The sequence below is a fragment of the Larus michahellis genome, chromosome 7 (genome assembly GCF_964199755.1).
Source record: "Larus michahellis chromosome 7, bLarMic1.1, whole genome shotgun sequence".
Lineage (NCBI taxonomy): Eukaryota > Metazoa > Chordata > Aves > Charadriiformes > Laridae > Larus > Larus michahellis.
This window is the reverse complement of record NC_133902.1, coordinates 40107110-40123852: the sequence shown is the minus strand read 5'-3', so window position 1 is coordinate 40123852 and position 16743 is coordinate 40107110. Positions and strand designations below refer to the sequence as shown.

The 16743-nt window shown below is 35.5% G+C and overlaps 1 protein-coding gene across 2 annotated transcripts in view; it reads right to left on the bottom strand.

The window, feature by feature from the left end:
• Nucleotides 1–2461: 2461 nt before the first annotated feature.
• Nucleotides 2462–16743, bottom strand: part of LOC141746695 (sodium channel protein type 2 subunit alpha-like) — a 79565-nt gene continuing 65283 nt past the window's right edge. For both annotated transcript variants that reach the window (XM_074595676.1, XM_074595677.1), the window contains 7 exons: nt 16206–16328; nt 13995–14276; nt 10752–10805; nt 9353–9490; nt 7621–7725; nt 6240–6510; nt 2462–5737 (listed from right to left, as the gene is read on the bottom strand). In XM_074595676.1, coding sequence (XP_074451777.1) covers nt 4545–5737; nt 6240–6510; nt 7621–7725; nt 9353–9490; nt 10752–10805; nt 13995–14276; nt 16206–16328 — 2166 coding nt within the window. In that variant the 3' untranslated portion in view covers nt 2462–4544. The remainder of the gene's footprint in view (nt 5738–6239; nt 6511–7620; nt 7726–9352; nt 9491–10751; nt 10806–13994; nt 14277–16205; nt 16329–16743) is intronic.

Sequence of the window (16743 nt, the reverse complement as noted above, 5' to 3'; positions counted from 1 at the left end):
ATTTGACTACTGGGGATCCTAACTTGCTCTAATAGCAGTCCCGCTTATCGTTATTGTGGCCAGTCTGCTACTACTTTGAGGAAATGGGTTTTTTTTGCCACCACACGCTGAGCTTTCCTCTTTTGGTAATATTACTTCAGTGCTGAATTAGCTTCAGTTAATTCTGCAAGCTCATTACTCTTTTATGACTGTGCACATGTTAGTACTGCTGCATTAGCTCATGTGAGGCTCGAGGACTTCTGAGAACACTTGCTTGGGAACAGCATTAAGCTATGCTGCCCTATGAATTAATTTGCAATGTACTGAATATGTCTCCTTTCTGGGCATCCATGTGGAAATTTTTTAATCTAAAAACTCATTAAATAAAAGCAGCGAGTAATGAACTTATACTATGAGAGTGACCTAGCTCTACTGTCAGCCTTACTAATACTCTCATTTTGGCAATACGTGACAGATAAGAGGTTTAATACGTAGTGGAAAGCATTTTATCTGTGGTTGGAAATGTTGAAAATTCACCTGTTCATGGACATGGCTCAGTATAGTCATACAACAGGGATTTTAGTAGCCATAAGGGATCCTTCTTTGCCGACTGGAACCTGTGGAAAGGGACTCCAAGCACAATGTGGTAGGAATAGAAAACCATGCTTGACTGGGATAGCCATCACTATTGTTTGCTTAGTACCACATAGGGAGTTCTTTCAAGTGGCATTTCCGTTCAAATGATCTGGAAGTGTAGGAGAGGAGTGTATGACGTGAGATTTAAATTATACAAACTCTATTGATTTCTGTGAAAAAAGGGATAGAAAGGAAGAGGAAGTTCACAGAAGCAGCAAAGGATAATTAGGAGGAACATACATGCCCTCAAAGCAGTGAGCCCATTTCCAGTCCAGGTTAAAACAAGACCCTCTGCCATTCCTGCTGGTCCAGGCTGAAAGCATTGTCGATATTTTCCCTAATACAGTGCTTGGTAATGAAGTTGGGTACAGTAATCTTACTTTGAAAGAGTACTGTAAGAGACTCCAGGCTCCTGAAAATGAACTGTCATTCCTCATCAGAACACTTGCCAACCTGTTCACAGAGCATGAGTTCTGCAGATTTTAGGTGCTATTTTGAACAGCTAATATGAATAGGTATGAGTAAAATGCAATTGTTAGATGTGAAGTCAGGGACCAAAGAGGCAGAAGAGCTCCAAAAGTCTCTGGAAGTAAATTGAATCATTTATGAGGTTAGATAAGGTACTCAGAGGAGTGCTGGAATAAATAATGTACATAACTTTGACTTCAAGGATTTACATACTGACATTAACACAATGTGATTAGAGGATTTTCTAATTTGGGCCTGGAGGCCAGGTACTTGTAAGGATGCCCAGACAACTGTGGGAGGCCATGTCTTGAGCTTTAACCCTGTTTTCTAAGAGGGACAGGGACCAGCTCCAGGAACTAATGGTATGAGCAGGCTAGACAATTCTGTGTGTTCTTGGTAAGGCATTTTTTCTGGTGTAGGTACAGTCATTCCTGTAAGCAAATATGGCTTCCTTATTGCATGGAATACCAACTCAGAGACTCTGCTGCAGCAATTGCTGATGCTCATCATATTACAGATTTTAATAGATTGTAGTGTTAATATTTCATCAATTATTTCATAGCTATCCAACCAATTTAGGGTTTGGCCAAAATATGGCTAACATGGCATAATATCCACAGATGAAGAAAAAACTGAAAGCATGCTGGTGAGCAAACTCCAGGAATATTCTACTTACTGCTATTTTTGAAATATAATATTTTAAATTTAGTAAGATAATATTGTGTTTCAATGTACTATATCTTTCTGTCCTTGAACAGCATCAAGACATCCATTGTAAGTCAAAACTTCTACTGTGTAACATCTGGATATTATGACTGTGAACACTACTTAACACAGCTGAGTTTCAGTATGGTCCCTGTCTTGTGAGATTAAGTGAAATGGTATTTCTTGCTTTTGAGAATTACTGGAATAAAAAGAATCACTGTACAATTAAAACAACTTCTGTCTGTTTCTGATGAGCCCTTTAGCTGGATGTTTTAGACAAACAACTTTTTTGCAGAGTTTGTTTGCACATTTAAGACTCATAAAGCGTGGGCAGCTTTGGTAGCAGCAGTGTCGCGAACTAAAACAATACCTTAGATACTGAGCGGTGCCTTTATGGTTCAGAAGGGCTCTTGAGGGTTAACAGAAAGGCTGTTGGGCCAGAATGTCTAGATGTCCTGTGTTATCCCCAGACAGTATGCTGGTGACAAAGAAGTAGAAATCAATAGGGTGTGGTCAAAGTTCTCAGATTTTTTAAATTGTTTTACATAAAAAAGGTCAAATGTGAAGAATAAGGTATTTAGCTCTAGTGATAAAGAAAACATTCTTTATTTGTACCAAAGCCAGTTTTTATCTTGCTTTAACCAACAGAAGGACAGAGACAAAGGAAAATAAATACAATAAAAAATGAAATCTTTATTTTTTGGCTCGTTTGTAATATTGTTTACGTTGTTTATGATAATAACAATTTCCTGCATGCATTTCACCAACACATTACAAGTCAGAAGCATTTGTAAAAGAAAAAATCTACATTTAATGTTAGCTTGTGTATGAAACACAGAATGTCCTGATGTTCTCGATTTTACAAATGTGCCGTTTTGTTCTTGGGAAATATTGTGGATCCTATTTGTACAAGTCTAGTGCAGCGTGATCCAAAAAGAATAAGAATAGGCTATGTAAACAGACACTGCAAGATAGCAAGGATTTCATGAACAATGAGACTATCTTGGAACTTCTGATGCAAACAGCGCTAGAAATTCGCACATTCCCCTAATACTTTCCTTGCTATGTCCTGTTACCAGATATAACTATTTGGAAACAAGCTGGGTTCCAGATTTACACAATTTACTTCACATTGAAATATATGCAAATATAATATTAAAACAAGATAGTCTACAAATACTCATTTTTTTCCTCATAGTGTGATAATGCCAGTTTGAAATTACCGTGGTTAGAAAGTAAGCCAAGTGAATGAGGAAAGAAATATAAGAAACAGTGGTCTAAACTTGAAGACACTTTTCTTATATACAAAACTGTTGCCAAATGGTATTTCTTTACATTATTTATATATGCTAACCACATTTTCAACAGGTTAAACAGTTTGCAATATGGCCTGTATAGTCTGATTCTACACCATATAGTAGCCACTTCAAACTTAAAAGGCAAAACTAAAAAAGCTCATAAATAGCTGCAAACTATTGCTTAATGATTTGAAAGAATGAGGCCTGGTTGGACAATTTGATTCACTTCACCACTGACACATGGCTTCCTATAGTGGAGACTGTGGACAGTGGAAGGAGCAAGATACAGCAGCAAAAGCATTGACATGTATCAGTGATACTCTCCAAACTATCTATAATGACATAGAATATAACATGTCCTGTTGAGTTCTTGCAAATTACCCATTTAATTCTATACTTAAATATGCACGACAGTATACCATTAATATTTACATGGAAAAGGGTATTTTATTGATTCATTGGATGTTGGCCATAATGAGAGAAAACAGTAAGTAAAGAACAGTCGAGGAAAAAATTTGAGCTGTTAAAAAACCCAAAACCAATAGAACCCCCAGGTATATTTTGGTTAAGCTATTTTTCCAGTGCAGAAATTGCACAATATTTTTTAAGCTGTGAATATTTTAACAAAAACAAGAACTTTTTCATGTTTAATGATTTGCATAAAAATAAGTCATTGTAGATTCCTGTAAATTAGAGGAGACTTTCCAGGCACATTAATCTGGATGCACATAATCTGGATGCAGCTGTACGTGTAGTTAGAACGCCTCAAATTTAAGAGCAACCCTGAAACATGGAAATTCTTAAAATCTTTAGCTTTGTGCAATGTTATATTTTCATTTATCCATGATTGACAAGTGCAGCATGCCTATGCAAATCACTTCTAGATGTACATTATAGAGAATCTGAGAGCAGAACACCTGGTCCTCATACCTCTTTCCCCAACATAAAACCTATTACAAAAATAGTCACATATAATAGTAAACAACTTGTGAATTAAAAAATGATAAATACACTAATACTAATTTTGTAAAAATATGACAAATGTAGCAGTTGCATTACAAACAGTGAAGAGAATTACTGTTCTACATGTTTTGCAATGTGTGAAACACAAAAAAGTATCGTTTTGCACGCATTTTATGCTCCGTTTTCTCTGTGGAGCCACTTTCCCCCTCGTTCTTAGCAGTGTCAGCTGTAGTGAAAACAGTAACCTCTTGTCAAGTTTGTTACCCTCATTCACAGAGTCACAGTTTGATGATGAAGGTTTACTGTTTTGTTATAGGCACTGACCTTAAGTATATATATAATGTATATATACGCACACACACTCACGCGCGCACACACACACATATATATGTGTAAAAACTGTCAGTTTGGCATAAACCTCCTGCAGGAGTCCAGTTGATGCTTCACTCTCAAAGACTGTAAACAAGTTGTCCCACAAGCAGAATTCTTAGATCTTTATTTTTTATTTTCCCTGACATCTTTACCTTTGTAGTTCTTTTCTGCTTTATCTTTTTCGTATTTTTCTTTGTCTGGCTTTGTTACACTGTCATAAGAAGGTGGGGAAGTTGTAGAGGAACTCTCATCCGTTTTTTCTGGAGTGGAGTTCCCATTTAGTTTATCAATAATTATCTCTTTTATAACTGGTCCATCTCCTTCTTTGTTTTTATTTTTGTTATATATACTTGACACCTTTTTAACTTTTTGCATTAAAAGGTAACGCCTGTAAGCACGCTGAATAATGACAGCAGATACCTCCTCCTGTTTTCGTTTTAATGTGGTTGTAATTGGTTCATAGGAGACTTTAGAAGGATTGGCTGCCATAAACCGATCTTCCATCTGTATTCTGAGGGCATCCATCTCCCCACTTTCCCCCAAAACACGCTTTGTGAAAGCAAACAAGATGTCAAGGCAGTGAATTCTGTCGCCGCTTACCATGGGCAGATCCATTGCAATAAGCTGGACTTTGTTTGGTTTTGCTATAAGAAGAGGAGGATCTAACGAAGCTGCAAAATCTGATAGCTTACTGTATTCTATGAATTGTGTTGCATCGGGATCAAACTTCTCCCAGACCTCATAGAACATCTCAAAGTCATCCTCGCTCAAGGGTTCAGCGCTTTCTTCAGTAGCAACACTGAAGTTCTCCAAGATCACAGCAATGTACATGTTCACCACTACCAGAAATGAGATGATGATGTAGCTGACAAAGAAGAAGATCCCAACAGAAGGGTTGCCGCAGTCGCCTTTCACAGAGCTCCCCGGATGATCTTTATGGGGGTCACAGTCTGGCTCCCCACTGTTCAGAATTGGGGCGAGCAAACCATCCCAGCCAGCAGATGTGGTAATTTGAAAGAGGCAGATCATGCTGTTGCCAAACGTTTCAAAGTTGAACATGTCATCGATGCCAACTTCCCTCTTAACATAGGCAAAGTTGGACATGCCAAATATCGCATAGATAAACATGACCAGGAACAGCAGCAGACCAATGTTGAACAAAGCAGGAAGAGACATCATCAAAGCAAAAAGCAGAGTGCGGATTCCCTTAGCGCCTTTAATGAGACGCAGGATTCGACCGATTCTGGCAAGTCGGATCACTCTGAATAGTGTGGGGGACACAAAATATTTCTCAATCATCTCAGCTAAGAACATACCTAGAGAAAAGAAGTGAATATTTAAAATATAGTTTTAAATTTATTCATTCCTTACCTATAGAAAGATTGATTTATCACTATCTCTAAAACAATCAGTATAGGGATTCTGTCCTATAGCAAAAATTCATACAAGTTGCTACATTTTATTGAAAGCTGTTATTAAGGTGAAAGCACTTTCCTTATGTTGAAATGCTATCTAGGAGAAGGGAAATAAGTAAAAGAAGGAAGACTGCTTGTGGCAAGGTAGCTAGTGTCTGTCTAAGCTTTCAGTTATTCCTAAAGCAGCCTGGAAAGAGAAGTTCCTGTCTTAGATTTAATTAGTTCTTGAAGCTGAGCCTAATACCACTGTCTTTTATGAAGGACTATATTGGCTTAACTTCATCATTTCAACATGTAAGTCATATAGGAAACAGGAAAGTTCATATTCAGTATCATAACATTCTTGAAACAAATGTTCCCTTTTCCTTCCACTAGTTCTTTCTTGTAAGGGAATTGCTCTTACCTACTATGGAGAGAATCACAACCACAAAATCAAAAATATTCCAGCCTATAGTGAAGTAGTAATGGCGAAGTGAAATCAATTTCAGGACACATTCTCCAGTGAAAAGGATAATGAACACAAGGTTAATCCGGGATAAAATTGTTTCCATTTCTTTACTCTGGTCATCTGTTTCTACCATCATTGTGACCATGTTAAGGCAGATGAGTATCATGATGCTGATGTCAAATACTTGTTTGGTAACAAAATCAAAGACCATGCCTTGGAATTTGTTCTGCAAAAACAAAGATGGAATACAGTTTATACTCTGAAAATACTTGCCTTTACAAATGCCAAATGTGAAAGCAAGTAAGTCCCTGCAAGATTTAGGAGTGCACAGCAGGACCCATTCACAATGCACCAAACCCATGTTGGTTTAGTATACACCAAACCCATGTTGGTTTGTGTCTCATCCAGTTAGAGTGGATCAAAAAGTCTACCACTGTTGGCTGAAGGGACAGAAGGGAAACAGTGCAATAATAATAGTAATAAAAGTGTCAATTTATATTATTGGTGTTATAACTCGATACCCAGCAAGGGTACCAGCCAAATAGAAACTCATTTTCTGATCTTTATTCTTAGATGGTTTTAGAATACTAACCCCCACAGATGTCTCTCTCTTCCTTAAACTAATTATGCTTGGTGAGATCGTTGGACCATTGCAGTTGCATGTCTCAAATACACCACGACTGCAATATCCTAGTTTTCCTTTAGTACTTATTTATGTTTATCGCCATATGTCTCTCCCTAGAAAGACTATTTTTAACCTCTCAGTGCATAAGGTGCAACAAGTTTTTTTTCCAAACACTGTAGGAGTTCAGTAAATAACAGAGTAGTTTCTTATCTTAGAGACAAATTTATCCTAGTTTATGCTTTACTCCCTGGGGCATTCTTTTATTCTGTAAGATTATGTGCATCTGTCTTTTTCTTTCACATTAGGTGACCACTGCCCCCTTCTGTCTTCAGCAGCAAGGGCCACTGCATCACCATTTCCTACAAATTCTCTGGGAGGAGAAAAAACAGAAAATGAAGTTTATCCATGGTTAACAAGAACCAATAAATTATCCAATCAACTTCACTTTTCTAGGAATTAGGCAGGGAATTATGAAATTTATCTCATCAACCTTATTAAATCCTATAGTTCATACTTCAGAGTGTATGTTTTTAAATGAAATATGAACGATCTAGTATGCTGAATTAAAAAAAGTGGACAAATTCTATCCTTACAAGAAAATAAATGGAAAAAATATTTTCTTTCCAGACTTATACCTTTCTCTTATTGGATAAAATCATATTCCCAAATGAGTATTTAATATTAGGGGTATTAAAATCAAATCACTCTTACCACTGGCCTCGGTATAGGTTTCTGTGGCTTTTTGGATCCCAGTTTTTTCATTGCATTGTAATATTTCTTCTGTTCTTCTGTCATAAATATATCCTGACCTCCAAAGTAAAGAAATAATATCAAAACTAATTACTGTCATGTCCACACATACAACACTTAACTACAGTATGTCTCTCTGTAAAATAATCATAGAATCATATTTGATTTATATAACAAAAGTGATTTTTTCAGGTATTTACACTGTGGATGCTCATATGCATTCCTAACATACAAAACCCCCTGTTACTGGTGCCTTGCCAGGCTGACAGTTGCATTTTTCCAGTGTCTTCATGCTCACTTTTGCTGACATCGCTAAAATGGTTCTTACTATACCGATGCTGTTAAATAACCTGCTGATTAGGCTATGTTTAGTGCATAGGAGCCTGACTGGTGCCTTACATGTCCTAAATTCTAGTTGGACTTTTAGGATTACAGCTAGCCAGGTCTAAAAGTGGGGTAACTCTGAGGCACAAGTTGTGTCAAGGGAGAGTATTTGGGTCTCTTTAAAGACGGCAAAAAAATCACCTTTGATATAAACTTAAGAAAAGTAATCCAAATCATGCCATGGCAAATTCTTAATTAAAACACCACTGGAACCTTGACTAACTCAGATTAGCTTTTGTTTGCAGATGCAAATGCTGCCAGTCAGATGTGCAACTGACTGCCCGAACTTCAGTATAACGTAAATCGTGATTATTGATGAGTCTGAACTAAGTCAGATGGAAACACAATGTCAAAGTCACTGCTAAACTGGATATCAAAGCCCAAAGAATTATGTGTTTATGGCTCTTTTAAGAAGCTAAAGAATATTTCCAGAAGGAGAAATTTCTGTAGTTCCCGGTTGACTTTTACCATAGATTCTGTTTGCTACTGCTGCTTTTTATTTGGTGATCAGATAAAACCAAATCATATGAAACTGCTTTTTCACAGCATACAAAGATTTTGAATGATCCTGAGGTTCTAGTACTTTTGGGCAGTTGAAGGCTAAGAATTGTGAGGCTTCAAAATATTTTAAATGTGATTATTCACATTTTTAGATTTTTAAAGTTCTTTTAAATAAAACTATATGCATTATCAATATAATTACTTTAAACATGCTTTTATGTCAAAAAATATCCTTCCTTTTATACCTTTGCTTAATTATTGCTAATAAATTATGGAGTGTATATGTGTCTAAGAAGTTCGCCTCATTTCTTACAGAAGTGTTAGAAAAATAGAGCTCGTACACATTTTTTCTTGTATCTTTAGGACTGTTCATCTTTCAGCTCTATTGGACTTACTCTTAACCCACTGTTTAATCAGGTCTCAGAACTATTATCTATTTCATGAACACGGTGCCATATTGTATCTTCATTAAGTGTCAACATTTTATAAGATTAATTAAAATTAATTTATCTTAATTTTTTAAAGTTAATTAAATAAGAAACTCTTCCATGCCAGACAATATTACATCTAATCATAAGAACAATGCACATTCCCTTTTTGCATCTTCATTTTAACTCCTACACAATTTTCAAATTATTATGAACCAATTCATTTGTCCCTCTTCACTTGTCAAAATCACATCCACAAATTTTACACAGATTATGTTTCAAAAAGAGACATTTTTATTCAAGAACTTGAAATAACTTTTGATTTTTATTAGCTTTACATAAGTTATTAAAAGCACTATGGACACATTTAAAATACTTATCTTCTTTTTTTGTTGGTTGAAGTTGTCTATAATGACGCCAATGAAAAGGTTCAAGGTAAAGAACGATCCAAATATGATAAAGATGACAAAATAAAGATACATATACAAGTTGTCCTCATACTTAGGTTGATCTTCTACCTACAAAATATTATAAAGTTTTATTACCCATGAGAATACTAGACGTAAAAAACAATATATAATTTATGAATAGGTATATGCTATCAGTTAGAAAAGCTATAAACTGCTCTCAGTTATTAAAAAGACCCAACATGTCCATTACAATCAATATTTGGAGAACTGGAAGCTGACAGAATGACTTAATGAATTTTAAAGTAAATGTGCACACAGATATGTTTATGTATGTATATATACACAAAGTCCCTTGTCTAGAAGGAAGAAGCAATGTGCAACTGAGAGCAGTCATTAGTACTAAAAATTTTAACAGCACAAATCTAAATATTTTATATTGTGTTCAGTATATTTTCATGCAACAGAATCAATCAATTTTACTATTGCCTAAATCTCCCTGGAACTCTTTTGATCTTACATGAGTGTTCTTACATCCAGCTAAAAACAGATGCTTTCAGTAAATTTCTAGTGAGTATATGTTTTGTGAAATCCATTAAATTGAGGCAAATTTCTAAGGAGGATTTTTTTATTGTTTTGATTCTTTCGGATTCCACATCTCAACGCCTGTACCTCTACTGCACAATGTGCTAGATGTAGAAATGCTGAAGTTAATGAAACAGAATATATTACTCTGGGACACAATTAGCACTGTGTGATGATGGATATCACTAGAGTGACTATAACCTAGGTTGTATAGAACTAGTTCAGGCATCTGTGTTGCACTTTTTTGTACAAGGTAAATGTAGTTTTACTTTTGTAGCCAAGATAAAATTCTAATCCCTAGAAAACTTAGCAGATGGTCTTCAACCTTAAAATCTAATTGAACTTAAATAGCTAGATAACATAAGTGTTCAACCTAAAGAAAGAATGAAATGCACAGTTACAAATCATAAAACAAGATTAATAAATTCAATACGTAATAATTACATCATATAATCTTAAATTAATTCATACTCATGATTACCAAAGGAAGTGGTTAAAAAACCCTCTTATTTGTTTTTTTCATTAACAATAGGTTTTCCAAAAAAAGTCCAGTTAACTTAATTTAACTTATTTGTCTAAACAGAAGGAAGTGGAATTAATTCTTTCCACTACAAATTCTAAGACTCATGAAGTTACATAAAAGTTCCTTTCTAGCCTAAATGTATCTGAAAAAAATATATATTGGTGCTGATTATAATTTTAATTTCATTGTATTTGTAGCTGTTTAAATTTTATACTCGATATCAGAATATAATCAACAGACAATCTTTGAAAGTCTTACACTTACATCTCGTGAATCAACAGCAGCATACATAATATCCATCCATCCTTTGAAAGTAGCCTAGAAATAAAGTACAATTGTTTATCTTCCCTATAAAAATTCATAATGTGGAAGATAACTAGGTCACAGCATTTGGATCTTAACTTTTAATGAAATCATCTCTAAATTTACAAACCACATTTAATACACAGGCATAATAAAATATTTTTCATAGTAATACTAGGTTTTTTGAGAAATTATTTTTTAGGTATTCCAAAAATATTGAAAATCAGGCTCTGAAGGTCTTAGTGACAGCACAGTGTGTTTAGAGCTGCAGATGCTTCCTTTGCAGATGAAGAATGGTAGACTCAGATAGACATTAATGCTGGAGATGTTCAGGGAGAATCTACTGAAATCACTGGTGGTGACAGCCATTTTATCAAGTTTACAGCACGAATTGATGGAGTCAACAATACAGCGTCTGGACAGATACCAACACGCATCTGAATATTTTTTCTATGGCTAAATAGCCATGGTATTTTTAGAAATTCTTTAATCCCACGTAACTAAAATGAATAGACTCTGTTCATAATCAACATTGGTTCTTGAGGGGTAAGATTTACAGAAGACCAAAAAGTGAATTGTCAAAGAGCTGTGATTAACTTTTATAAAACTTTGTGCTCAGTTCCTACAGAGACTTGTCTAGGTAGAATAAAGAGTAAAACATATCTTTCATCATTGCTCTAAGGAGGCGATTTTCATGGACAGGGATTGTCCACTTTCTGAGGAACACCAAGGTGTTGGTGTGACATGCTAGTTGAAGGTGTGAGTGCCTGCTCATTAGCCTGGGTTTCCAAGCTTATTCACAATAGAGAAAAAAAGAGATAAAAAGTCTGTGAAATTGACAGATAAAGAGCATGTCTCCTGAGGAGATTCAGGAGAGGAACGATCCCAAGGAGTATATTTGTGTCTGTGGTTGCCAGAAGTAGCTCTGGTGCTTTGGTATAGCTGCTAGTTTTCACAGGAGAAAACCTGCACTCTGGGAGTATTCACGTCCTCCTGAATCTTGCAGTGCAATACAGATTTACTAAGAAGGTATGCTTGGAGCCAGGCTTCACACATCTTTCTAGCTCATTTGACAACTGACAAGCATTTGGTGCACTTTGCATAGCACCATTAGAAGATGAGCAGTTTAATAAGAGCAATAAATATAGGAGAAGAATGGAGGGAGATGGTAATAGAGGCAATCAGCTGAAGAGGTGACATGATACATGCTTAAGGATGCTTTAATCTCTGCAGGAAAAGTAAAGGGAGGAAGCGAATATTTGAAAAGGAAAATAATGAAAAATTAGAAGAAAAAGAAATAAAGAAAGAGAAGAACTAAAGGTCCACAGTAGTGATGTAGTAATTAAAGACCAACACTGTCTGGATGGGGGACACAGATGACATTTAGACACAGCTTCAAGAGACTAGAAGTTTTCCTTATACATCTTCAGAGGCGAGTATTGGTAATAAGATGGTTCACTTTAATCTCTAGTATAAGGGTAGCAATGAGATCTGAAGTCAGAGAATTAGAATCATCATTCAGTACTACTCAGCATATGAGAGTCACGTTGCCTTTAGAGGCAAAACATTTTAAGCCTGGTAGCTAATTTGAGAATCAAGGTCAGGTAGGGATACTGACCTGCTCTGGGGTAGAAGGGACAAGCTTACCCTTTTTAGATAACTTGGTGATATCAGAGCAGTAACAATCCCATGACATTCTGACATCTTTTCATACAGTGAAGCTGTATGTCAACTTACAGACAAGTGATTCTGCAAAGTTCAATCACCTAAACATAATTGTTTTCTTTCTTTCTTGTGTTTTGGGTCAGATATCAGCTATCAGAAGTTCCATTCTAAGCCAAGGGGCCTGTAAAGAGCTAAGGTCTTTACTCCTCTGGCATAAATAAAAGGTATGCTCAGTACCTAGAAGAAAGACGTTTCTATACCACAGTCCATAGGAAAAGGACTTGAAAGGCAAATACAGTTTACAGACATTGTATAAATAGCAGTAATTAATAGAATGAATGTGCTATGCAATATGATAACATCTAATACTTCACAAGGACAATACTATAAGTAACAGTATTTCGTATATTATAATGAATCTTTAACAAGCATTAATGGAATATGGTAGTTATAATTCAAGATTATTTTTTGTTATAAAAGTATTTTACATTTTTCTATTTTACCCACAGGTTAATGTCTTTGTGGTTTCATGTACTTCTTAATGAAATATTTTTATTTTAGTAGCAAGTGCTGTTTATCTGCAAACATCAAGAGAAAGTGTTATGTGATTAATCAGACCTAATACTCAATTAGGATCTGTGTTTCAGTAACTATCCATATTCTTCCCATGGGCAGCTTCTCCTTCTCTCAGAGGATTTCAGACCTCTTACACAAATATTATGATAATAGAGAAAGAATTGGCTCCATGCTACATGAAACATTGGGTGCCCCAATCTCAGATATTGCATTATTTATGATTCCTTACCCTAAACCCACTTCCAGGTCTGGAAAATCAAGCCCCTGTTAAACAAATAACTGCACTGGAGACACCAAGTTTATTTTCACCATCTAACTTACAAAATGGTTCCTTAGATGAGTACAGCCATGAAGAAAAATCCACTCTACCTTGACCAGGCTGTTGGCAAAAGAAAAAATTATTCACAGTGTCAAAAGTTCCTAGATTAATGGATTTTGACTGTGAAAGAATGTTGCTGTGGATGTGTAATGATACCTAGGAACAGACTATGTGGGAGGCATTGGCCGGCCTTATTTGCTCCCTTCAGACCAGACAGTCAGTTAGGATGTCTGCCCTCTTTTAAGCTGCTATCTCCCCTCCTGTCTTAAAAGATAACTGAGCTCATAAAGGAGGGGAGGGACCTTTTTAATAATTAAAGGGACCTCTGATCCTTGTCCACCATGGCAAAACTCATGAAATGCATTCCTGAAATTTATATTGTGCACCACTAAAGATTCTTGTACCTTTTTCACTTATTATTTACACATTATTATCATCATGATGAGACTGTGTTATCTAGCCTTGGAATGGAAAGTTATTCTACTATCATTAATACAAAAATTACAGGTAGCAATGCAATAGAGTTGTGTAAGCTGTACATCATCGCTGTGAAGAAATCATTTGAGTAGTTAACAGTCTTAACTTGACCATTTTTCCTAGACTGCTTTAAAAAGAGCAAAAATAATATATATAAATTTACTTACTACTTGAAGCAGAGCAAGATATCCAGCTCCTACGTTATCAAAGTTTACTTTCACATTTTTCCATCGGGCACTTTGATTGTTTTTTATAAGTTCCTCACACTGAGTATAATTGTTGACATCACTGACATCAAACATCTCACCAGTTGTGGTGTTGACACAGTGATAGAATTTGCCAGCAAACAGATTTACTCCCATGATGCTGAAGATGAGCCAGAATATAAGACAAACCAGCAATACATTCATGATAGATGGAATTGCTCCTACAAGGGCATTTACAACCACCTAGTGAACAAAGCAGACAAAATAGCCACTTAGTTTGTGAACAGAAAAATAAAAATACTTTTAAAATGTTAAAACAGCATTAATGTGGGATGGACAGTTAAAATTTTACATTAAAAATTTATGGGGGAAACGTTATTTAAGATTCATTAAAAACACTAACGAGACTGCAAAAAGCAAGAAATAAAATAATATGGAAACCAAGACAATGCAAAAGTCTGAAAAAAAACTCGAAAAGCAAAAGAAAACCTGTTAGTAGCAAGATGGATTCTTAGAATTTGTGTGCTCTAGAGAAAGAGAGAGAAATAAATGTTAAATTCCAACCATACAAAACAAAATCTATAAATAGAAAATAAACCAGAAAAAGATCAAAGAATGATGATGTGGAAGACTGAATAAAAATGTCTGCATGTGCAACTGTCATTACTAATGATTTTATTCTCAGAAACTTAATGTATATATTGGCACCAGTTTATTTTAGCGTCTACATACAATGTAACATAATTAAGCATATCTTACTTAGTTTTTATTAACAGCATCTACTAGAAGGCTTGGTTTTAAATTACCTGTCTCACTATAGTTGTTTTACACTTATCCATTAGGGTTTTTTTTTAATTGGCTGCATTTAATACAATTGAGCTACTCTATATGGGCAAGTGGCAGCAAAAGATCAGATGAAATCCCTTGACAAAAATTTTCTCTTACTGTGATTGAATTGAAAGCAAGCCACAGATATTCAGACAATAATTTTCTACCAAATCAAGTCAAGACTGCAGTAGTTTTTTGTGAATGGTTTTGAAAATAGTAGTATTTTTCAATTCACTAATTTGTCTGAAAGTAGCCTAAGATCAATAGAGGTTTTGCCTGTTTATTAGATAGGCACTTACGTGTTGTTTGCAATGCAAATCATGTCACACATAGTAGTAATGGCGATGTGCCACAGGACATGCTCCCCTACGCTGGCTAGTGTGGCCACCTCTAGAATATCAGCAGCCTCAACCCAGACAGGAACCACACTATTTATTTGGGAACGTAAGACCTATCACCAAACTATAAACATGGATTGCAGCGTCTAGGTATTTTGAGATGAAAGATTAAAAGATTTCTTAATAACATTACCGTGTTAATTTTTTATGCATCATTTTTTCCAGGAAATTTTCAGCAGACAGCTTGTAATACTTTGGTGGGGATTTTTTGTCAGATTGGCAGAATATGAAAAGAATAATTTCCTCAACAGCAATGATTTAGATGTGTAGGAGGAGAGGTAAGATGGCAGCAGATGCATTCATATGAAGGAAAGGACAATAGCTGAGAAAATGATTTTGCATCTCTCCCCTTCTATACTTCCAGCCCTATCCTTATTTCAGGCATTTGTTCAGAGAACCTTTCCCTAATACTACAGCATTTATTGTAGGATTTTTTTCCCCAGACAGGTAGATGGAGCCACAGGGAGGCTTTAGTTTCTGGTATGTTACTGTTGTCAGCTTCTTCACCTTGTTTTGTTTTGTTTTGTTTTGTTTTCTGGCTAATCCCATTCCATCCTGAACCACTGACAAACTAGCAGAGAATAGAAGTTAGGTACAGTTAACTACAGCTAAACTGGAGGAAAAAAACCCAACCCTCTGTTCTAAAATTTCTCATGTCCTTTTACTTTTCTATATAGGTCCACAAATCAGTGGAAATTTTAACAGTCAGGGGGCTGGGATTACACAACTCTGCAGCAGTGAGCCGGCAAATTTAATGAGCTCAAGGTCTGATCTCCAAATGTAAGCTGTACACATCTTGCATATAAGGACATGTCAGAAAGCCTTTTTTCCGCACATTTTTGCATGCATTCCCATTCTGGAGTTCTTTGCAGAAGGCCTGAGTGTCACACTTCTACAGTAATTTTTGTATGCATTCTTTCATTCAGAGTCATTCATTTTATCTCACCCTCATTCCTTCAAATCGTGACAAGGCTCTTAAAGGTCTTAAAGCTCTTAATGTCCGAAGCGATTTAATGGCACCAAGTTCAGAATAGCCCAAAGCATTGGCTATTAAACTAACCAATGAGACCTATAAAAATACAGGAAAAAAATTATTATTATTCAAATTATTATACACTTTATTTAGAAAGAATACATATTCAGCAGAAATTTCAACAGAAAGATCAACAGTGACAAATGGAGGAACACCATTCTTGCTTATATTGGCATTGGAGGCCCAATCCCACAATTTTCATACTTGCTGGAAAGGCAAGAGGTGATATGAAGGCATGTTCAAAAAAGGACTACATGCTATTAAATGTCTGTTATAGCTGGATAGGGTTTAACAGTCTGATGGAAGTGCACTACTGGTGAAGGATAAAATTTTCACAAATATTTAAAGACAAAATAGTCCTAATTTCAGTAACTTCATTAAGGTTCAACCTTCAGCAATTTAAATTTCTGAATACATTAGGATAGTTTATTAACTACTGAAAATATTATTA